We start from the raw sequence: 22,908 nt of genomic DNA on the forward strand, positions 1-22,908 counted from the left end.
CATCCAGCATCCCTGTGGGTGCAGCTCGGCTCTGCAGCTGCTGGGAACAGAGACAACGAGGAAAGCACTCCATACATCTCACAGCCGGAGAATGGAGATTTCCCAGGGCCAAAACCAATCCTTCGGAGAGCCCAGGCTCGCCGGTGCCACCTCTGCATCCTGGGCAGTGCGTGCCGTGAACATGTGTGGCTGCAGCTCGCCCGGGGGCCTCCAGGGAAAAATGATGGACGGGAGCCAGCTGCTGCTGACAGGGTGGTTTTAGCTTGTTCAGAGCCTTTCCCACCGGCGTCAGTCGGGCTGCGGGAAGCCACGTCCCTCAGGGACGAGAGGCAGAAGGATGGTCCTTGGGTCTCCCAGGCCCGGGGCTGGGAACCGGGGCATCGCCTGCACGGACCCCTCCAGCAGCACAGGAATCCGTGTCTTCCCTCCAACTTCTTGCACAGTTTTTCCCGTGTATATAAATGTAAAATAATGCATGTTATATAGATATTTAGCATTTCGGTGTCGATTTGTTCCCCAGGATCCGGATGTCCGGCATTAAAGGCCTGCAAGGGGTGGTGAGGAAGACGGTGAACGATGAGCTCCAAGCCAACATCTGGGACCCACAGCACATGGACAAAATCGTGCCCTCGCTGCTCTTCAACTTACAGAACGTGGAGGAGACCGAAAGGTGGGTTCTCGCTGCTGCCGTGACCCGCCGGCGGCTTTGGGGCCCCAGGGCTGCTTTTGGCCAGAGGGAAACCCCCTGAAGGATGCCGCGGGTGGCAGGAGCTCTGCGTGTCACCCGGTGCCATGAAGGTTATTGCTACCTCGGCCGCTGCGGGACACCGTGGCTCCCGTGGAGGAAAGAGCTCTCAGCGCCGTCCCTGCAGTGAAAGCCGGCTGTTTGCGAAGGCTCTGAGCTGCCGGGGTGGCGGGCTGACCTCTGCGTGGGATTCCTGCTTAAATGCCACCAAAGCGGTTAATTTAAAGCCAGGCAGGAGGGATCTCAGGGAGGAAAATACAGCTTTGCTCGCTCGCCCTCCATTTTGACGCTGTCGTCCCCCCCACACCCCGGCCACCTTGCCACCAGCTGGGGGTTCGAAGCGGGGAGTTGCTTAGCTGAGAAGCGCGGAGCGGAGAAGCAGGCATGAATTCCTCCCGGGATTCTCCTTCTGAAGGTTGAGAGGGATGTATCAGCCCTGGGAAGCTGGCTTCTGGCCAGACGCCCTTTGCCCTTTTCCTTGGAAACCGAAGCACGGAGGTGATAAAAGACATTTCGTGGTGTTTGTGTGATGCCGAACAAGCCCGAGCATGGGAAAAGGGGATGGATCTCCTCCGGGGTGTGCGTGTTGAGGGTGACTTGTGATGGGCGGTGGCTGCTTTGCTTTTCCTCCCCCCGGAGGCTGTGTCCACCCTGGGAGGACATTACGTCCCGTGTCCTCACCCGTAAAATCCTTCCCCCCTCCGGCTCCGAGCGCCATGATCGTCCTCCCGGTCCCAGGGACGCGGGGGCTGTCCCTGCTGCCTGGCACAGTTGGGCACAGCGGGCGATGCCATCCTGGCGCATCCCCTTCCCCTGTCATCCGTGCCCCCATGCCGCTCTCTCGTCTGGCTCAAATCCAGCAGCGCTTTGTCCCTGGGCTCTGCCGGGATGGAGCTGCTCCATCTTCCTTGGCAGGGTGACATTTGGTGGCTGTGGGCTGTGCCAGGGGTGGCCCACGGCCCTGGGCGGGCAGATGCCGTGACCGTTTTCCTCCAACCTTCCCTGGCCGGGATCTGTGCCTCGTCTCTCCCCCACCGCTGCCGCGCGCTCAGCGCCGCTCTCATCGCCCTCCTCTGCTTTCGCAGCCGCTCCCCCTCCCCGCTGCAAGCCGCCGAGAAGGAGAAGGAGAGTCCCACGGAGCTGGCGGAGAGGTGCCTGCGGGAGCTGCTGGGCCGAGCGGCGTACGGCAACATCAAGAACGCCATCAAACCCGTCCTCATGTAAGTCAGCCATCCCTTGGTTTTGGCACAGGGGAAACTGAGGCACGGGGACGCAGCCAGTGCAGGCCAGCGCTGGGGCAAAGGCATGGGCTCCTCTGGCTCCCCTCGGCACGGTGCTGGAGACGGGGACTGGATTTCAGGCTGAGCTCTCATTTTTGGATGCGATGAAGAAGATGGCACGGGATAGACACATGTTGCTGAGCAAAGTCAGCCTGGAGAGGAGTTTGTGTCCCTGCCCTCGCCTGCAGTCTTTGCTCCCCGCTGTGCCTGGCCATCCTCGATGCTTTGCACCCTTGCAGGGTTTTGGGGGACCGACAGTTATTTTCCCCTCCGTTTCCGTCTCTTCCCCAGCCACCTGGATAACCACTCGCTCTGGGAGCCGAAGATCTTTGCCACCTGCTGCTTCAGGATCATCATGTACTCCATCCAGGTGGGGAGCTGGGGGGGCTCCGGTCGGTGGCCACCGGCTGGGGACGCACGTGCGTGTTTGGGAGCGCCGGCGGCTGCCTCCAGGGCTGGGCTGAGTCAGAGCCGCCGCCGCCGCATTGCCGCATCCCGGCGGTGCCGAGACCGAGCGCCCGCCATAAGCTCAGCCACCCAAGCGTGCCCCGAAGCAGGCTGGGTGACGGGCACGATTTGGGGACCCGTGGGTGTGCGAGGGAGACGGCGGATGGCTGCATGCCAGCCATGCGTGTTTTCCGCTCCTGGAGCTTATGTCTCAGTCCCGGCAGCGATTCCCTCCCTCTCAGCAAAGCCCAGCTGAATCAGGCGGGCTAGCGGCGTGCTGTGAAATGCTCCAAGGGAAGCGGTGGGTTCCGATGGAAAGCTGCTTCTTTCCAGATCCCTGCCTTGGCAATCAACCCAATTCCAACAAAAAAAAAAAACCCAAGAGGGGCTATCTGGGCTGAAACGTGCCCTGGGCAAACCAGGCATTGCAGCCCAGCAGCCGTGTCCTTAGACATAGAATCATAGAATCATGGAATCGCCTGGGTTGGAAGGGACCTTTCAGATCATCGAGTCCAACCATCAACCCAGCACTGATGAAAACCACCACTACCCCATGGCCCTCAGCACCACGTCTGCCCGGCTTTTCAATCCCTCCAGGGATGGCGACTCCACCACTGCCCTGGGCAGCCTCTTCCAATGCTTCACAACCCTTTCCAGGAGGAAATTGTTCCCAATATCCATCCTAAACCTCCCCTGGCACAACTTGAGGCCGTTTCCTCTTGTGCCATGGCCTGTTCCTTGGGAGAAGAGCCCGACCCCCCCTGGCTACCCCCTCCTTTCAGGGAGCTGTAGAGAGCGAGAAGGTCTAGGTTGATGGTTGGACTAGATGACCTTCCAACCTAGGTGATTCTATGGTTCTATGGGGATGCTCAGAGACAGACCCCGCCAGGCTCTTCCCTTCTCACTGGAGGCCATGGAAATGCAGCTTAGGTAAACCCCAAAGTGATGGTGAAAGGTCCATCCTTTCTTTTTTTCCGTATGGATCTCACTGAAACTCTGTTCGCCTGGGTGTCGTCGTGCTGTCGGGTGTCGTCGTGCTGTCGGGTGTCGTCATGCTGTCGGGCACGGTGCTGCCTTCTCACTCTACTGGGGCTGCCCCAGACCTGCTGCCCCACTTCACCCCCTTGAGACTTCGCTTCGCTTTTGGACTGGGCCAAGCCACGGCTCTGCTTGGAGAAGTCTTACGGAGAAAAGCAGATCACCGCCCCCTGCTCTTGTTTCTTGGGTTTAATCCCGTAAACTGCCTAAAACCTTTTACAGTGCTACTAGATTTTATAGAATCGCGTTAATGCAGATTGGAGGTGTAAGGTCACAATAACTCAGCGGGACCCTTTTGAAGTACAGACGTGTTTGGAAAACCCTGGCAAAAATCAAATCCCTTCTCCCCTAAAATCCCTGGGATTAATTGTCACAGTTTCCTTAGACGTGTACAGCTCTTTAGATCGTTTTTCCCGTGCAAATTGCACCAAGCTCTTGCTCAGTCATGTAAAACAGGCTTCCTGCAGGTGCCTCCTCTCATTTTGCATCTGGAGCTGTCTTGGAAAGAGCCGGGCAGGGGCTCGGTGCAGCTGGGTGCACGGGCAGGATTCGTCCCGGTGCTGATGCTGATGTTCTCCTTCCAGCCGCAGCATTCCCATCTGGTGATCCAGCAGCTCCTGGGCCACCTGGATGCCAATAGCAAGAGCGCGGCCACCGTGCGCGCGGGCATTGTGGAGGTCCTCTCGGAGGCAGCGGTGATCGCAGCCTCCGGATCTGTGGGTAAGCGGATAAGTTTCCCCTCTCCATCCATCTCTTCACCCTTTTATTGCGGTGGGAGCGGTGAAGGGGTGCCGGCGGTTTGGGCTGGGCTCTGCTGTGTGCCCAGGTGTGAGCTGGAGCATCCCGTCTGGAGCACCCAGGGGTGCTGGGGATCTCTTGGGTGCCGTTTCAGTGCTCCCAAGCGCAACACCCATCCCCAGGTGAAGTGACCTAAGCTCACAGGGCTGGATGCAACGCCTGCCCCTGCCTTTGTGGAAGGGGACAAAGGGATTTTCAGGGGCTTGCGGTGAATAGAATCATAGAATGGTTTAGGTTGGAAGGGAACTTTAAGATCAAGCCCAACTGTTAACCCAACGCTGCCAAGGCCACCACTACCCCATGGCCCTCAGCACCACGTCTGCCCGGCTTTTCAATCCCTCCAGGGATGGCGACTCCACCACTGCCCTGGGCAGCCTCTTCCAATGCTTCACAACCCTTTCCAGGAGGAAATTGTTCCCAATATCCATCCTAAACCTCCCCTGGCACAACTTGAGGCCGTTTCCTCTTGTGCCATGGCCTGTTCCTTGGGAGAAGAGCCCGACCCCCCCTGGCTACCCCCTCCTTTCAGGGAGCTGTAGAGAGCCAGAAGGTCTCCCCTCAGCCTCCTCTTCTCCAAGCTGAACACCCCCAGCTCCCTCAGCCGCTCCTCACCAGACCTGTGCTCTAAATATAGAATCATAGAATCATAGAATCATAGAATTGTCTCGGTTGGAAGGGACCTTTAAGGTCATCAAGTCCAACCATCAACCCAATGCTGCCAAAACCACCGCTAACCCATGTCCCTCAGCACCACGTCTACTTAGCTGAGGGTAGTGATAGGACGAGGGGCGATGGTTTAAACTAGAGCAGGGCAGGGTTAGATCAGACATTAGGAAAAAGTTCTTTACACTGAGGGTGGTGAGACACTGGCCCAGGTTGCCCAGAGAGGGGGTGGAGGCCCCATCCCTGGAGACATTCAAGGCCAGGCTGGATGAGGCTCTGAGCAACCTGGTCTGGTTGAAGATGTCCCCGCTCACTGCAGGGGGGTTGGACTGGATGGCCTTTAGAGGTCCCTTCCAACCCAACACATCCTGTGATTCGATGCTACTCCTGGAAGGACATTTCTCTCCTGTCTTTACTGGGGGAGCTGGTGGGGGTTAAAAGCCACTCTGAGTCTGGCCAAACTGTTTTTCAACCTGTTTATGGGGTGGTGGGTGGTATAAACCACACTGTCCTGGGGGAAACGACAGCCTCCATCTCCATGGGGACAACCGTTGCTCTCCTCCGGCGATGCTCCACCGTCTCTCCCCCTCTCGCCCCCCCAGGCCCCACGGTGCTGGAGGTCTTTAACACCCTCCTGAGGCAGCTGCGGCTCAGCATTGACTACGCGCTGACGGGGAGCTACGACTGCGGCGCCGGCGTCGGCACCAAGATCATCAAGGAGCACGAGGAGAGGATGTTCCAGGAGGCCGTCATTAAAACCATAGGTGGGGTGTCCCGCAGCGCCCGGCGTGGGGGTTATGGTTTGAGGAACCCACAACAATTTATTGTCGTTTAGACAATTATTCTATCGCCCAATGACCCCTCCCCACCCGGGAAGGGGAATTGGGAAAAAACAAGGAAACGCAAGGGTTGAAATATAAACAGATTTAATAGAAAAAGACTAGATAATCAACATTAATGACACAAAAGAAACAATATTCATCCTGATAGTGATATAAAATACACAAGGACTGTTCTCAGCCCATTCTATCAGCAGAAGCCGTGCACTCCCTGCAGGGACAACCAATGTGGGACCTTGCGAGCACTGCGGCTCCGGGAGGAAGGGAAGGGCTCAGGGCTCCGGCACCAGGGCAAGGAATTCTCAGGATGGCAGCCACAAGGGAGAGAGAGAACTCCTCAGCAAACTTCCTAATTTATATTGAATGTGACGTTCGTCATAAGAAATAATCCGGTTGGCAGCTTGGGTCAAGTGCCCGGGTCTCGCTCCTCCTCATCCCGGGACCTGGCGAGCTCGAAAACACCAAGACCTTGAAACCCGCACACCAGAGCTGGCTCTAAAGTAAATATTTTTACAAATTCAGACACTAGAGACTTCTAAAAGTGCAGTTTTCCCAAGCATTGGAAGAGAAATTAGTCCTGTGTGGCTCAAACCAGGACAGTGGGCTGTGCTGGTGGGTGGCCCCCTGCGCGGTGGGTTTCTGCCTGGCGCATCCGCAGGATTATCCGGGGTGAACCGAAGTTGCCCTCATCCTGAAAGCAGTGATGGGAAATGGGATTTATCTGCTGCAAGCGTGGCGGTGGGTTATCGGCAGGTGGCATTGCAACCCCAGCCATCCCCGGCAGAGCTGCGGTGTGCAGGCACCGTCCTGCTCCTCCGGGGCAGGAGACCCTGGGGAAGGGAAGGAGAAGAGGGAAAGAGGGAAGGAGTCAGCCTGCTGCAGCCGCTGGGGATGGGGGTCAACCAGCCCCAAAAAACAAAGGGGTAGAGACGGGCTGTGCCACCTGGGAGGTGTTTTCATAGAATCACAGAACGGTTTGGGTGGGAAGGGACCTTAAAGCCCAGCCAGTGGCACCCCCTGCCCTGGGCAGGGACACCTCCCACCAGCCCAGGTTGCTCCAAGCCCCGGCCAACCTGGCCTTGAACCCCTCCAGGGATGGGGCAGCCACAGCTTCTCTGGGCAACCTGGGCCAGGGGCTCACCCCCCTCACACCAAAGAATTTCTTCCCAATATCTCATCCCAATCTCCCCTCTTCCAGTGTAAAACCCTTCCCCCTCGTCCCACGGCTCCCCTCCCTGCTCCAGAGTCCCTCCCCAGCTTTCCTGGAGCCCCTTGAGGGACTGGCAGGGGCTGGAAGGTCTCCGCGGAGCCTTCTCTTCTCCAGGCTGAACCCCCCCAGCTCTCTCAGCCTGTCCTCCCAGCAGAGGGGCTCCAGCCCTCCCAGCATCTCCGGGGCCTCCTCTGGCCCCGCTCCAACAGCTCCGTGTCTCTCCTGTGCCGAGGCCCCAGCGCTGGAGGCAGCACTGCAGGGGGGTCTCCCCCGAGCGCAGCAGAGGGGCAGGATCCCCCCCTCGCCCTGCTGCCCACGCTGCTGGGGATGCAGCCCAGGCTGCGGGGGGGTTCTGGGCTGCCAGCGCACGGTGCCGGCTCCTGTGGAGCTTCTCACCCACCAACACCCCCAAGTCCTTCTCCTCAGGGCTGCTCTCCAGCCATTCTCCACCCAGCCTGGATTTGTTCTCAGGATTGCCCTGACCCTTGTGCAGGACCTTGCATCTGGGGTCTTGCACTTGCGGTTTTGGTGGGTCTGCAATCACCCTGAAGGCAAAGCTGCCTGCGGGTGCCAGATCCAGGTGGGCCTTGTCCTGTCCCAGCCTGGCGATGGGGGTCCGTCAGGCAGACAGACCCCACGGCATTGGGAGCTTCTGCGGGTGGTGGGATGTGCCTGGCACGCTGACAGGACGCTTTTGTCCCCACAGGGTCCTTCGCCAGCACGCTGCCCACCTACCAGCAGTCTGAGGTGATGGTCTTCATCATGAACAAGGTGCCGCTGCCGTCCTCGCAGCAGTCCATCGAGGCTGGCAAAGCCGGGTGAGAAGGGATGCCTTCCTCCCTCCGCTTCCTCCTCCCTGCCCTCCTCTCCTTTCAACTGTCCCCTATGCGGGAGTGTCAGGCTTTGAACAGGGGACTGAAAGGGCTGGGGAGCTCCTGTTCCCACCTTGAGGTGGCCTCTGGGGACAGTGTGGAACGTGGGCGCGTTAGTGGAAATGTTGAGCATTGAGAGCTTCCACCTAAGAGCAAGGGAAACTGAGCAACGTGTGATCCGTGTTTAAAATGCTTTGCTGCTGCAAACGTGATGACAAGAGCCCCTCGAAACACCAGAGCATCACAGGGGAAAGGTGTTTACAGGCATTGGTGCTGCAGTTGAACGCTTCATTTCTTCAGGTACCTGCTGAGAGATTCAGGTGTCAGGAGCTTGGTCCTGGGGTGGCATCCAAGACTAGCCAGGACCTGAAAATAGTCATCGAATCGTAGAATGATTTGGGTGGGAAGGGACCTTAAAGGCCACCCAGTGCCACCCCCTGCCCTGGGCAGGGACACCTCCCACCAGCCCAGGTTGCTCCAAGCCCCGGCCAACCTGGCCTTGAACCCCTCCAGGGATGGGGCAGCCACAGCTTCTCTGGGCAACCTGGGCCAGGGGCTCACCCCCCTCACAGCCAACAATTTCTGCCTCACATCTCATCTCAGTCTCCCCTCTGTCAGTGTAAAACCCTTCCCCCTCGTCCCATGGCTCCCCTCCCTGCTCCAGAGTCCCTCCCCAGCTTTCCTGGAGCCCCTTGAGGGACTGGCAGGGGCTGGAAGGTCTCCGCGGAGCCTTCTCTTCTCCAGGCTGAACCCCCCCAGCTCTCTCAGCCTGTCCTCCCAGCAGAGGGGCTCCAGCCCTCCCAGCATCTCCGGGGCCTCCTCTGGCCCCGCTCCAACAGCTCCGTGTCTCTCCTGTGCCGAGGCCCCAGCGCTGGAGGCAGCACTGCAGGGGGGTCTCCCCCGAGCGCAGCAGAGGGGCAGAATCCCCCCCTCGCCCTGCTGCCCACGCTGCTGGGGATGCAGCCCAGGCTGCGGGGGGTTTCTGGGCTCCCTGCGCACCGTGCCGGCTCCTGTGGAGCTTCTCACCCACCAACACCCCCAAGTCCTTCTCCTGGGGGCTGCTCTCCAGCCATTCTCCCCCCAGCCTGTAATACTCAGGGGAGCGACTCCAGCTGTCTGAGGGCAGCGAGGTGGTTGAGGGCCGCCCGTGGCTTTTGAGAAGCCGGTGTGTGGCTTTGTGGGACTGGCTGCTCATCGCTGCCTCCCTCCTCCGAGCTGCCGCCGAGCTTTTATTAACACGGAGCGGGAGGTGGTATTTATACCCGGTGGTGGAGGAAGGGAAGGAAGGGGAAAGCACCCAAACAACATAATTGCTTCAGAAGTGTGGGAGCGGACCATGAGAGCTATTTGGAGCGAGGGTGTCGGCGCCGAAACGTGTAGGTAAGGAGCAAACAGATTTTCACGCTATATTTATCTTGGAAGTACGGTCAGGCTCTTCCCACTTGTCTCTGATGGGAGGGAGACTTTGCCGGCTGCTGGGAGCCATGCTCCGCTCCTCGCTCTCATGGGGGTAATTCCTGATGCCTGCGTTCAATCCCAGTTCACACACTGGGAGGTGATGGAGCCGTTCGGCCGGGGCAGCATTCCTTGGTGCAGGGGTAGGTAGAATCGGGCTCGTAGCCCCAGGATGGCATCACTTCTCGGTGCCGGGCTGGTTGTCCAGGGCTGTTGGTCCCTGCTCCTTTATCAGCTGGTGACTTCCTCCGGGAGGGTTTTTAGATCTCATCTGACGCCGTGTGAAGGGTGGCGCTTGCTCTGGGGGTGTCGGTGACCCGAGAGTTTGCAGAGGAGCCGCAGCCCGGGCTTTGGCTTACGGGGATCATCGAATCATAGAATGTGTTGGGTTGGAAGGGACCTCTAAAGGTCATCTCGTCCCTCCAGGGATGCTGCCCTTTGCAGTGAAGCTCAGTCCCCAGGCAGAGGTGGGCAGCGTGTGGTGGGTGTTGGGCCAGCCTGGAAATCCCTGTGTCCCCTTCCAGGGGCTAGAAAAGACTGAGTTGAGACAGTAGAGAATTCAAGATTTCCTCTTTTTTGCATTAAAACCCCCTCACATCGCTGAAGTGGAAGCGTGGTTCATGGTGGCTTTGCAAGAAGCAAGACAGGAGGGAGGAGCAGGGGTATCTCCATGAGCAGGAGGGCTTAGGGCTCCCTCTCGCCAATTTTCAGCTGCTTAAAAGTGAGGAACCTGCTCAGAGCTGGTGCCTGGTGTCCCTCTAGAGTCGCTGTGGGATGGGCACGTCCAGAGGTTGGTTCATCGTCCTGAGCCCGGCTTGTGCCTGCCTGGAGGTGTGAGTGCTGCCTTGTCTCTGGTGCCTATGGCAGGGTTTACGCTTTGATATTCATCATTTCTTTAGCAGCCTTTTTGCTGGCTGTTAAATATGGAGCTCGTTTGTTGGAGACCTTTACAGCATGGCTGTTGGAGGTGGTGACGCTTAAAATCATAGAACCATAGAATTGTTAGGGTTGGAAGGGACCTTAAAGATCATCTAGTTCCAACCCCCCTGCCATGGGCAGGGACACCTCCCACTAGATCAGGTTGCTCAGAGCCCCGTCCAGCCTGGCCTTAAAAACTTCCAGGGATGGGGCTTCCACCACCTCTCTGGGCAACCTGTTCCAGTGTTTCCCCACCCTCATGGTGAAGAACTTCTTCCTAACGTCCAGTCTGAATCGTCCCATTTCTAGTTTTAATCCATTCCCTCTAGTCCTACCATTACCCGACATCCTAAAAAGTCCCTCCCCAGCTTTCTCGGAGGCCCCCTTAAGATACTGGTAGGCCACTCGAAGGTCTCCTCGGCGCCTTCTTTTCTCCAGACTGAACAACCCCAACTCTCTCAGTCTGTCCCCATAGGAGAGGTGCTCCAGCCCTCTGATCGTCCTCGTGGCCCTTCTCTGGACATGTTCCGGCACGTCCGTATCTCTCTTGTAGTAGGGGCTCCAGAACTGGACGCAGTGCTCCAGGTGGGGTCTCACGAGAGTGCAGTGGAGGGGGAGAATCACCTCCCTCGACCTGCTGGCCACGCTTCTCCTGATGCAGCCCAGGGTATGATTGGCTTTCTGGGCTGCCAGCGCACACTGATGGCTCGTGTGGAGCCTCTCGTCCACCAGCACCCCCAAGTCCTTCAGGGCTGCTCTCAAGCCAGTCACTGCCCAGCCTGTGTCGGTGCTTGGGATTGCCCTGACCCAGATGGAGGACCTTGCACTTGGTCTTGTTGAACTTCATGAGGTTGGCATGGGCCCACCTCTCGACTCGGTCCTGTCCTTTCTGAGGCTTTTCCATCCTTTGGGTAGGGAAGGAGGGTTGCCTTGTTTTCACTTGGCTTTTACCATTTGTTTCTTCTCTCCGTGCCAGGGAGAACCGTAATCGGCTGACACAGATAATGCTCCTGAAGTCTCTCCTCCAGGTATGAATGTGTCACCATCCTCACAGGAGCCCCATGAGACCCCTGGGGGAGCTGAACTTGGGGACCCTCTCCCCTGGGGTGGTTTAGGAAGAGCTCAAACTGTACTTAGTCTTCTCTGCTTGCAATCCCTCTTTCTTGGTGGGTTTTAACCCTCCGCCAAGCGACGCTGTCACATTGCCTCCCTTTTTCTTTGGTGCTTGCAGGTCTCTGTGGGCTTCCAGTGCAGTAACATGCTCACGGCACTTCCCAGCGCTTTCCTGGACAGGCTCCTCTCCGCAGCCCTCATGGAAGACGCTGAGATCCGCCTCTTTGTCCTCGAGATCCTCATCAGCTTCATCGATCGCCATGGGAACCGGCAGAAATTCTCCACCATCAGGTAGGTCCCCAACGGGGCTGGGACCTGCAGACCCTGCAGAGCGGGCTCGGGAGGGAGATCTGCGGGGCTGGGAGCGCTGGCAGGGTTATCAATAAATCTGGGTCCAGTTCTGGGGTGGTTTGGTGCTGCAGATCAGGTCTGCTGAGAGCCAGGTGGGTGGGAGGTCTCTCTCTCATGCCCAGAGGGACGTGGGACCGTGCTGCTGAGTGTCACTGTGGTTAGCCAGGAGGATGTGTGGGAGCAATAACCTCCTCGAGTGGGTTCATCCACTGCGTTGCGTCCCCAGGGATAGGCCTGCTGGGCGGTGGTGTTGTCCATGCTGCGTTACCTTGGAAGAAGGTGACTCTAATCCCAGATGGAAACATCTCCATGGGTTCTGCTGTGGTCCTGCTGCTCCACTTTGCTCGCACGCTTCTTTGTCAGCTTGCCTTTGTGTCCCTGAGCGCCACTGACTTGAAATCATGTGGTGATTTGTCTCAGTATTCTTAAATATCGGAATTGCTAGGTGGGTTTTAAAAGCCACCTTTAGTTTCCCCCCTCGGTTACCCCCAGACGGCTCATTCCTGGCCAGCAGCTCCGCAGGTGTGTGGCAATCACGCCTCCTCCCTCCGGTGTCTGAGTTTTCCCTTCCCTTTGGCCTTTCCTTGCAGCACCATCAGCGACATCTCGGTCCTGAAGCTGAAAGTGGACAAATGCTCGCGCCAAGATACTGTCTTCATGAAGAAGGTAGTGTCAGGGTCTGGGTCAAGCTGTCCTGGTGCAGACCGGTGTGAGGAGTGTGCCTCTGTTTCCCCAAGTCACGCGGAGTCTTTGTGTACCACCATGCCTCTAACCCTGGGGATGTCCCTGGGAAAAGCCAGTGGGGGTCAATCTCCATCAGTGCTTCGTGTCTGGGGCTTTCTAGACTCCTAAATCATAGAATCACAGAATAGTTGGGTCAGAAGGACCCTAAAGCCCACCCAGTGCCACCCCCTGCCCTGGGCAGGGACACCTCCCACCAGCCCAGGTTGCTCCAAGCCCCGTCCAACCTGGCCTTGAACCCCTCCAGGGATGGGGCAGCCACAGCTTCTCTGGGCAACCTGGGCCAGGGGCTCACCCCCCTCACACCAAAGAATTTCTTCCCAATAGCTCATCCCAATCTCCCCTCTTCCAGTGTAAAACCCTTCCCCCTCGTCCCATGGCTCCCCTCCCTGCTCCAGAGTCCCTCCCCAGCTTTCCTGGAGCCCCTTGAGGGACTGGCAGGGGCTGGAAGGTCTCCGCGGAACCTTCTCGTCCCCCTGCTATTTGCCCCAAGGAATGAGTACCCCAGGATGTGCTGGCATCCCAAAAGCTATTTATCAAGTGGCTTTTGAAGTTGCCTGATTTTATTTATTTTTCTTTCCCCCCACTACCTCCTTAAAACACTTCCAGGGTGGTGCAAACTCCTCTGGAGCCAACTTGAGGCCAAGACGGGAGCAGTTTGTCACCTTGCGCGTGGCCGGGAGCAGCGATGCAGCCCCCAAAACTGTCGCAGAGCTGTGTTTCCCTCGCAGCAGCCCGTGCCCTGCGCGGTCCCGTGCCCTGCTGTCAAAGCAATGTGTCTCAGGGCCTTATTTTCCCGCCGTGGTCCGAGCTGTGATTTCTCTAATGCTTCTGCAACAGAGGCATCCCTTCCCTGGGCTCGGTGCTGCGAGTGCTGTTTGCCAGCCCTGGGCTCTGCTCTTGGACCTGCCGGTGCCTCTTCCCCATCGGGGTCCAGCATCAAAGGATGAAACACCACCTGATAGTCACACCTCGCTCTCCCTGGGGCGTTTTGTTTGTTTGTTTGGTGACCAGAGGAGCTCTGCTCCCTCCCATGTGGATGGAAACCCCTTTGCTGGGCCCTGCTACTTTTCTTCCTCTGCGTTGATGGCAGTGTTGCTCGTAGGGGATGCTCAGGAGGTGACCGCATCCCTCCGTGTCCCCACAGCATGGTCAGCAGCTCTACCGGCACATCTACCTGATATGCAAGGAGGAGAGCAACGTGCAGGCTCACTACGAGGCACTCTACAGCATGCTGATGCTCATCAGCATCGAGCTGGCTAACGAGGAGGTCATGGTGGACCTCATCCGCCTGGTGCTGGCGGTGCAGGTAGGCAGGGGGGAGCCGGGGGTGCTCAGCGCCATGGGGCGGGTGGGCTGGGATGCGATGGGGTGGGAAGGAGACTTGTTTTGGAGTTGGGGGTCTCTGAGGAAGCGGGATGCAAGTGCATCATCTGCTCTGAGCTTCTCCCACCACGGTGGGATCAGACCAACATGCCAGGGAGAGACCTTGCCTTGACAACCTCTGCCAAGCTCCAAAAGTTGGGATGTTTCTGGGGAAGGTGGTGCCACGAGGTGGATGGGGACCACGCTGGGACCTTGTCCATCCTCAGCTCATGGGGCTGTGTCTCTACTGCAGGAGATCGCCCAAATCAACGAGGATAACTTGACGGCGTACAACCGCTGCGCGCTCTTCGCCCTCGGTGCAGCTTACCTGAACCTCATCAGCCAGCTTACCACCGTGCCCACCTTCTGCCAGCACATCCACGAGGTGCGAAGATGGGGCTGGGGACGGGGCTGGAGCCTTGTCCGTGGCAGCTCCGGCATCGGCTTTCCTGGCCGCCCATGGGGGTTTGAGCTTGGCTCCTTGCTTGTCTTCTACAGGTCATCCAGATGCGGCAGAAGGAAGCTCCCTATCTGCTCCCTGAAGATGTCTTTGTGGAGAGACCCAGGTAAGAGTTTGGAAAATACCTTCTTCCCTGCTCCTGAGGGATTGGCATCCATAAGCTCGTGGGCAGTAATGGGTTTATCAGCCCTTCGCTTGCCCGTGTTTGTCCCCTTTCCCATCTGGGGATGGCACAGTGGGAAGGACATCAAGTGGTTTTCAGCCTGTTTAGAATCTGAGGAGGGTCCCATGCAGCCAGGGGAGGGGGTGACCACCACGGCTTGTGCTCTCAACCAGCCAAATGCCAGGATCAGCTCCACTGGCCGATCCCTTCCCCTCCCTGGCAGCAGGATGGCTTTGGATCCGGTATATCATCCCGCTGCTCTGCCGTGCCACCAGTTCAAGGGTGCCTGCTGCCTGCTGAGCATCCCCAGGCCAAGGCTGGCTGGGCTGGCCCACCCCTGCTGGCCCAGCCTTGTCACGCTTGGTGGTCACATTTGGTGGTGAGGTCCCTGATGGACACACTGCCCCCACTGAGTGCCACTGCTCTCTGGAGACATTCCCTAGCTCAGGCTGGTCCTTCCTGAGCGCATCCGTATCCTCCGTGATGGGTTGAGAGCTCTTCTGGGGCACGGTTCCCCTAGCAGGGGAGATCATAGAATCATAGAATCATCATTTAGGTTGGAAAAGACCCTTGGGATCACTGAGTCCAACCATCAACCCCACTCTACAGAGTTCTCCCCTACACCATATCCCCCAACACCACATCTAATTAGTCTTGCTCCATTGGTTCTTCTCTACCTCCATAGATTGAGCAAGAGCCTTGACCGCCTCGGCCCAGAGGTCTTCTTCTGGCAGAGCAAGATCAGCGAGGTTCTGGGCGGCAGCGGCTACAACTCGGACCGACTCAGCACGCCCTACATCCCCCAGCTGACGGGTACGCAGCACGTCGGGGCATCCCGGAGAGCTGGGAGGGGAGGAAACTGGTCCCTTGCTCTGCACAGTTATGGGGTTGTGAAGTCCTTTGTCCTGCATGTGGGCCTGTTGGTTTTCTGCCCCGCTTTAGAGGTGTAGCCTTGGGGAAACTGAGGCACAAAGCAGTGAATCGGAAGCTTCCTGGGGTTGCCACATGCATGGCTGGCCGGATGGAAGGAGCCATGAAGGCCACTGGGCTTTACCCAGTCCTTGGTTCTGCTGGTTTGGATGAATTTACGTCAATGGCTTGGAGGGACTGCTACCCCGGGGATGGGATGTGAGGCCATTTTCCCTGGGGGCTCCCCGTGCTCGCCCCGCTGCCCCCGAGGTGGCTGCGATTAACTCTTCTGCCCTTTCTCCTCCTCCCCAGATGAAGATCGCTTGTCCAAGAGGAAGAGCATCGGCGAGACCATTTCCCTGCAGGTGGAGGTGGAGTCGAGAAACAGTCCCGAGCGAGAGCAGGTACCGTGTTATGCCAAGGGCTGCGTCATCCCTTCGGCACCGCGTGCTTTTAGCATCCTGGCAGCGTGCGGTTAAGCCCTGTCTAATTCTTCGTTCGGCTGCATGCGTAATTGCTCCGCTGGCTTCAAGCTCATAACTCGGCCCTGGCGTGTCTGGCAGCGAGCAGGGTCGGGAAGAGCCCGACTCCCCCTGATGCTCCACTCCAGGTGTGACAGGTCCCGGTCTCCAAGGGGAGTGTGGTGGGGTGGCCCTGGCTGGACACCAGGCTGGTTGTCCCCTCCTCAGCTGGGCAGGGGAGAGAAGATACAACAAAAGGCTGGTGGGTTGAGATAAGGGCACGGAGATCACTCACCAGTTGCCATCATGGGCAAAACAGGCTCCACTCAGGGAAATTAATTTAATTTCTTGCCAATCAAACCAAAGTAAGGTAATGAGAAATAAAAACTGAATCTTAAAACACCTTCCCCCACCTCTCACTTCTTCCCGGGCTCAACTCCGCTCCCCATTTCTCTCCCTCCTCCCCCCGAGCGGCGCAGGGGGATGAGAACGGGGGCTGTGGTCAGTCCCTCACACCTTGTCTCTGCCGCTCCTCCCTCCTCAGGGGAGGACTCCTCACACTCTGCCCCGGCTCCAGCCTGGGGTCCCTCCCGTGGGAGACAGTTCTCCATGAACTTCTCCAGTGCGAGTCCTTCCCATGGGCCGCAGTTCTTCACCAACTGCTCCAGTGTGGGTCCTTCCATGGGGTGCAGTCCTTCAGGAATGTACTGCTCCAGCGTGGGTCCTTCCATGGGGTCACAAGTCCTGCCAGCAAACCTGCTCCAGCACAGGCTTCCTACGGGCTCACAGCCTCCTTCGGGCATCCCCCTGCTCTGGCGTGGGGTCCTCCATGGGCTGCAGGGGGATCTCTGCTCCACCATGGACCTCCATGGGCTGCAGGGGGATCTCTGCTCCACCGTGGACCTCCATGGGCTGCAGGGGGATCTCTGCTCCACTGTGGACCTCCATGGGCTGCAGGGGGATCTCTGCTCCACCGTGGACCTCCATGGGCTGCAGGGGGATCTCTGCTCCACCGTGGACCTCCATGGGCTGCAGGGGGATCTCTGCTCCACCGTGGACCTCCATGGGCTGCGGGGGGATCTCTGCTCCACCGTGGACCTCCATGGGCTGCAGGGGGATCTCTGCTCCACCGTGGACCTCCATGGGCTGCAGGGGGATCTCTGCTCCACCGTGGACCTCCATGGGCTGCAGGGGGATCTCTGCTCCACCGTGGACCTCCATGGGCTGCAGGGGGATCTCTGCTCCACCGTGGACCTCCATGGGGTGCAGCGGGATATCTCGTCCACCGTGGAGCTCCACAGGCTGCAGGAGGAGTATCCGCTCCACCGTGGAGCTCCACGGGCTGCAGGGGAATATGAGCTCAGCCATGGACCTCCATGGGCTGCAGGGGGAGTATCTGCTCCACCGTGGACCTCCATGGGCTGCAGGGGGATCTCTGCTCCACCGTGGACCTCCATGGGGTGCAGTGGGATATCTCGTCCACCGTGGAGCTCCACAGGCTGCAGGAGGAGTATCCGCTCCACCGTGGAGCTCCACGGGCTGCAGGGGAATATGAGCTCAGCCATGGACCTCCATGGGCTGCAGGGGGAGTATCTGCTCCACCGTGGACCTCCATAGCCTGCAGGTGGATCTCTGCTGCACCGTAGACCTCCAATGGGCTGTAGTGGGACCCTGCACGGGCCCACCATGGGCTTCACCACATGCTGCAGGGGAATCTCCACTCCAGCACCTGGAGCACCTCCTCCCCCTCCTCCTTCACTGCCCTTAGTGTCAGCAGAGTTGTTGCTCTCACATATTCTCATTCCTCTCTCTGGCTGCTGTTCCACAGGGTTCTTCCTCCCCCCTTCTTACCTATGTTCTCCCAGAGATGCTGCCACCATCGCTGATGGGCTCAGCCTTGGCCAGTGGTGGGTCCTTCTTGGAGCTGGCTGGCATTGGCTCTATCGGACATGGTGGAAGCTTCTAGCATCTTCCCAGAAGCCACCCCTGTAGCCCTCCCCCTACCAAAACCTTGCCATGCAAACCCAATACAAGGAGCCACCCGTCAGCAAGGGTCTCCCGCTGCTGTTTGCGTGGCAAATCTTTATTTTCGGGGAGCTGTAAGGGCTGGTTAGTCCAGCCTGGAAAAAAAAAAACCCAAAACATTTAAAAAGTTCTGTTTGCCAGGACAGATATCCCTGATCTTTGAGGACAGAGTGTGTTTTGGTGCAGGAATCCACCCGGGACATTGGTTCGGGGTTGTTGTGATCCCAGAAGGGTGTCCTGTGCTGTGGGTTGAGCCTCATCTGCTTTTCCCCTTCCTTTAGAGAGCACCAGCGGAAGAGATCACGTACGAGACGCTGAAGAAGGCGATAGGTAAGTGAGGGAGCCAGGAGAGGTTGGCGTGGTGCGTACGTGTGGGTGCTGCCACCCCTGTGTGTGTGCACACCACGGGGGGATGTGTCCCCAGCCATGGGAGCATTGCACCCGGGTCACGGGGCGGCTCTGCCTGGTGTCCCCGGGGGGGTTGGTCCCAAAGCGACAGGTTGGAGACCTTCCTCTTGGCTTCCTAGTGATGCCCAATGCTGTCTGCTGGGGAGGTGGGGATGAGGCATGGGGTGGCCTCTGTGGGTGGGGAGCAGCTGAGAGCCATGTCCCCTCTGCTTCAGTAGACAGCGTCGCCGTGGAGGAGCAGGAGCGGGAGCGGAGGCGGCAAGTGGTGGAGAAATTCCAGAAAGCCCCGTTCGAGGAGATCGCCGCCCACTGCGGCGCCCGGGTGAGTCGGGGCTGAACAACTCTAAATCCCCACGGCCGCTCTGCTGGGGAGAGGGGGACGGTGACGATGCGGCTCTGAGTTTTGCCAGGCCACCTTCTCTGGTGACCGGGGTGTTCGTCCCCTTCACACCGCTGTGGTCCCCAGGGTGCAGCCCCGCTGATCACGGCCTCTGTGTCTGTCTTACAGGCGACGCTGCTGCAGAGCAAACTCAACCAGATCTTCGAGATCACCATACGGTGAGTTGGGGCCACAGCCGAGCATGTGGTGACAAGCCTGAGGTGCCTGACTACAAGGCCAGCGCTGGCCGTGGGGCAGCAGGACCCACATGCGTCTCCCATCAAGGAGGTTTCGTAGCCCCTCTGCTGGGAGGACAGGCTGAGAGAGCTGGGGGGGTTCAGCCTGGAGAAGAGAAGGCTCCGCGGAGACCTTCCAGCCCCTGCCAGTCCCTCAAGGGGCTCCAGGAAAGCTGGGGAGGGACTCTGGAGCAGGGAGGGGAGCCATGGGACGAGGGGGAAGGGTTTTACACTGGAAGAGGGGAGATTTGGATGAGCTATTGGGAAGAAATTCTTTGGTGTGAGGGGGGTGAGCCCCTGGCCCAGGTTGCCCAGAGAAGCTGTGGCTGCCCCATCCCTGGAGGGGTTCAAGGCCAGGTTGGCCGGGGCTTGGAGCAACCTGGGCTGGTGGGAGGTGTCCCTGCCCAGGGCAGGGGGTGGCACTGGGTGGGCTTTAAGGTCCCTTCCCACCCAAACTATTCTGTGATTCTATGGATCTCTGTGCTGGGGATGGGGTCTTTGCAGTGACAGAGGGGACAAGCTGCTGGGAGCAGCCTCTAGTTTATTTGCCCCAGTTCCCCTCTGCTGTGGTGGCACTGGGAGACCTGTAACGGTGCAGGAACGCCCATTTTCTCACCAAACCTCTCTGTAACCCACCTCCTTCCATCTTTTGTGTTTCAGGCCACCACCAAGTCCCTCCGGCACCATCACGGCTGCCTACGGCCAGCCCCAAAACCACTCCATCCCGGTGTACGAGATGAAGTTCCCGGACCTGTGCGTGTACTGAAGGTGGCCGTGGTGACAGGACAGGGCCACCGCTCGCACCGACGGGGAAAGACTACAGACCCTGCGGGGAGAGCATCCTCGTGCCGGACGGGTGGGGACGCGGACACCGAGGTCACCCCAAGATTCGTTGGCACCCCAAACCCGTCTCCTGTACTTTATTTTGTGACTTTCTGCCTCCGCGGCCACCTTTTGCAGCGGTTGGTGGTGCAGGAGGCTTCGGGGCGCAGCGGGAGGTGGGGAGTTGCTGGGACCTCCCTCTCCCGTTTCTTATTTTGGAGAGGGGAGAGGAGAGATGCTCCGGCTCTGGGCAGAGCGCGTTGGGCGTGTACGTCTTCCCGGCATAAAGCAAACCCCTTCCCTGGGGGAATCCCTCCCCGTGTCGTCTGTCGGCCACGTCCGGAGCCCCTGGCGAGGGGCAGGGCTGAAGCTGGGGGGGGTGTCAAAGGCAGGAGGGGGTCTGGGGCCGGAGCTGGTGCTTGAGGCAGGTCGCTGGAGAGGGTACGGTGCCCACCTCCGGCTCCTGGCCTGTGAGCCTGCATCTTCCCATAGCTCCATCATCGCGCGGCCAGTTCCCACGGGCGCTTCAAGGTGCCCCCGTGCCCTGGACCGAGGGCTCGCCCAGTGCAGGATGAGGGTGGGCATCGTCCCATCCCAGTATGGGGCCACACAGCTGCCTGGCTGGTTCCAGGCCACTTGAAAATACGGTTTGTTTGGGAAAACACACTTTTTGGGGGGGATGGCGGGGAAACCCACAAATGCCTCTCGCCTGGGGCGTGAGCAGGCTGGTGCGCCGGGCAGGCGGTGGGACACCCGGAGCAGTGACACGAGGCACGAGCAGCCGCCCTCCTGGGGCATATTAACACGTTCACCCACTCTTTGCATATTTTTGGGTTGGGTTTTCACAGTTTTGGGGGTTTCCGTCTCAAAGAAATAATTATTCTATTTATTTATTTATTTTTTCAAAAGCAGAATCACTTGGGCAAAGTCCAGTCCTACATCAGCTGAGCCGTAACCACAAAGAAACCCCCGTGCCGCTGGAAATAGCTGCCGTGAGAGGTGTTTGACGGGGTGCGCCCCGCAGACCCCGCGTCCGGCGGGCCGCGGATCGCGCCTCCTGCAATAGGATAAAACCGGAGCTGGGTTGGGGGCGGCGGGGAGGGGGGAAGATGGAGCTTTAGAGACGTGTTGGGAAATCGTGGCTCCTCACGAGGTCGGAATGGTAGGGATGGAGAAGAAAGGTCGCCTGGGGGTGTTCGCGGGGTCTTTCTTGCTCCCAAACGCCTTTCGAGCGCGCTACGGCTGTTCGCGAGGCGAGCTTGGGCGCGCTGCGCCATCAGACGGGCGCTGCCTGAGGGTCCCCGGGGGTATCTCCTGCAGCCCCTTCCCCCAGGCCGGACACGCTGCTCCCGTCCTTCCCCCGTGAAGAGGCACCGAAGGGTGTAACGCTGGAGACGTGGGAGCTGCTCTTGCACCGGGACAGCAGGGAAATGCGGCCGCTCGGCGTCGCACCGGCTCCGTGTCCCGCTGCCTTCCTTCAGCCACGACCCGTTTCCCTCGCTGCGGATCTTCAGGCGGTTATTTTAAGCTGTAATTACACATTACCATCCCTTTTATTTTTTTTTTTCCCTTTTTTTTTTTTTTTTTTTTTTTACCCCCTCTCCCCTCGGGTGGCGGATACAGTTGGCGATTGCCCCGAGGTCACCGCTTGTTTGCGCGGCCGTGCTGTAATCCGGGTTTAGGAAATGATCTAGCTTAGGAGGACAGGAAAAACAAGGGTTTATTTCGGTCCCTGGGCTGGATCACGGCACTGTCCCACTGGCCTGGGGCTCTGCCTGTGCCCGCCCGCTGCCTGAGGCTCTCCCCTTGCTGCTGCCTCTCCTCAGGGTCCCCACGTGTCTCCGTCCCCTGTCCCCAAACCCTTTTTGCTCCCTGGGTTCTGTCGGAGCCCGAGTTTTGGCTGAGGCAGGTTTTGGGATCGGCAGCGGGAACGCGGAATGGGCCGCTCGGGGAAGGAGGGGTTGCTCCCGTGGCCGTTCTAATGAAAAGCACTAAAAAAGCACTAAAAAATTTAAAAAAAAAAGCAATTACCCCCCTCCCCCCCTGCCAAAATTGTGTGTCCGTGGGAAAACGCATCCAAAACTCTTCAAAACCACAAAGAAGGTGGGAAGATGAGCACAAGTGTGCGAGGACTTGGGGACCCGCGGGGACACCACACCTCAGGGTGCCCGTCATCCCTTTTGGGGCAGAAAATACCCCTGGCCTCCGCTCCCGGGGCCAGCCCCCGCGCCCTCCGGTCCCAATGCTCCCACGGGACCTGGCAGTGGGACCCGGGCTGTCACCTCCCGGCTGGCCCCGTCCCCCAGCATGTCTCACCACGGCCCCTCCGCATTTTGGGACCCAAACCTGTAAATGTGCCCCCCCCCCGCCCCCGACACACACACATGGTGTAAGTGACCTGTTTGTACATCCCGTTTAGTTTAGATACTCGTGGACGTAGAGACGACAAAGTATATTTCTATAAAGTCGGCGGTTTAGGTGCATGTGTGCGTTTCCGTCTCTGTATTTCGGAGCACTGTGGCGTTTGCGTCTGTCGCCGAGGGCAGAGGAGGGGGGAGCGGGTTGTTAAAAAGGGCCAAGAAGCCCCCGGTATTTTCAAACGCAGCGTCTTGACGCCCTTTTCAAATAAATGTTGATGTTGCCACCTTCGGGGGTCTGCAGTCTTGGCGTGTTCACGGCACCCAGGCACCCTCTTTCTGCTCTGGGAGAGGAAAAATGGGTGGTTGCTGGAGAAGGGGAGGCATGTGGTGAGGAGGAGGATGGTCTGGGCTGTGGACAAGCTTCCTTCCCCCAGCTCTGTGCCCAGCATCCCACACAAACTGGGCTTCATCTTCATCACCCTTTAAAATTGAGTATTTCCAACATTTTTTCCCCCCTGGCCTGCAGAAGTTCCCTGGGGAAAAGCCTGGGTTTCTACTCACGGTGCGCAGGAATGAGCGCAAACCCACCTGCCAAGGCCAAAAATAGGAAAGAAAACACCCGGAAAGCTATTTGAGGGGCCAAAATGTAGACGGTGCACACCGTGCCATGGGTGCTCCGGCCACGCACGTGCTGCACCAGCATCCCCTCAGCTCCTCGTGGTGTTAAGGACGGACGCAGGACATCACGATGTAGGATGATGTAGGGTTGGAGGAGGGGAAAGCACTAATAGGAGCCCTGTTTTACTTTGACGATACTTCCACCATGTTATACCAAATAAATGGGGATGCG

At 58.7% G+C, this 22,908-nt stretch overlaps 1 protein-coding gene across 6 annotated transcripts in view; it reads left to right on the forward strand.

Annotated features, from left to right (window-relative positions):
- EFR3B (EFR3 homolog B) overlaps nt 1-22,347 on the forward strand; it is a 52,885-nt gene extending 30,538 nt beyond the window's left edge. For 4 of the 6 annotated variants that reach the window (XM_063330754.1, XM_063330755.1, XM_063330752.1 and 1 more), the window contains exons 6-23: nt 521-670; nt 1,831-1,965; nt 2,317-2,395; nt 4,095-4,230; nt 5,574-5,735; nt 7,727-7,838; nt 11,242-11,293; nt 11,497-11,669; nt 12,320-12,395; nt 13,618-13,779; nt 14,089-14,220; nt 14,334-14,401; nt 15,144-15,271; nt 15,680-15,771; nt 18,135-18,183; nt 18,477-18,583; nt 18,770-18,819; nt 19,537-22,347. In XM_063330754.1, coding sequence (XP_063186824.1) covers nt 521-670; nt 1,831-1,965; nt 2,317-2,395; nt 4,095-4,230; nt 5,574-5,735; nt 7,727-7,838; nt 11,242-11,293; nt 11,497-11,669; nt 12,320-12,395; nt 13,618-13,779; nt 14,089-14,220; nt 14,334-14,401; nt 15,144-15,271; nt 15,680-15,771; nt 18,135-18,183; nt 18,477-18,583; nt 18,770-18,819; nt 19,537-19,642 — 1,969 coding nt within the window. In that variant the 3' untranslated portion in view covers nt 19,643-22,347. The remainder of the gene's footprint in view (nt 1-520; nt 671-1,830; nt 1,966-2,316; nt 2,396-4,094; nt 4,231-5,573; nt 5,736-7,726; nt 7,839-11,241; nt 11,294-11,496; nt 11,670-12,319; nt 12,396-13,617; nt 13,780-14,088; nt 14,221-14,333; nt 14,402-15,143; nt 15,272-15,679; nt 15,772-18,134; nt 18,184-18,476; nt 18,584-18,769; nt 18,820-19,536) is intronic. The other 2 variants (XR_010070492.1, XM_063330753.1) reach the window with 2 other exon arrangements.
- The last annotated feature ends 561 nt before the right edge of the window (nt 22,348-22,908 follow it).

The sequence above is a fragment of the Chroicocephalus ridibundus genome, chromosome 3, assembly GCF_963924245.1.
Source record: "Chroicocephalus ridibundus chromosome 3, bChrRid1.1, whole genome shotgun sequence".
In the NCBI taxonomy this organism is placed as follows: domain Eukaryota; kingdom Metazoa; phylum Chordata; class Aves; order Charadriiformes; family Laridae; genus Chroicocephalus; species Chroicocephalus ridibundus.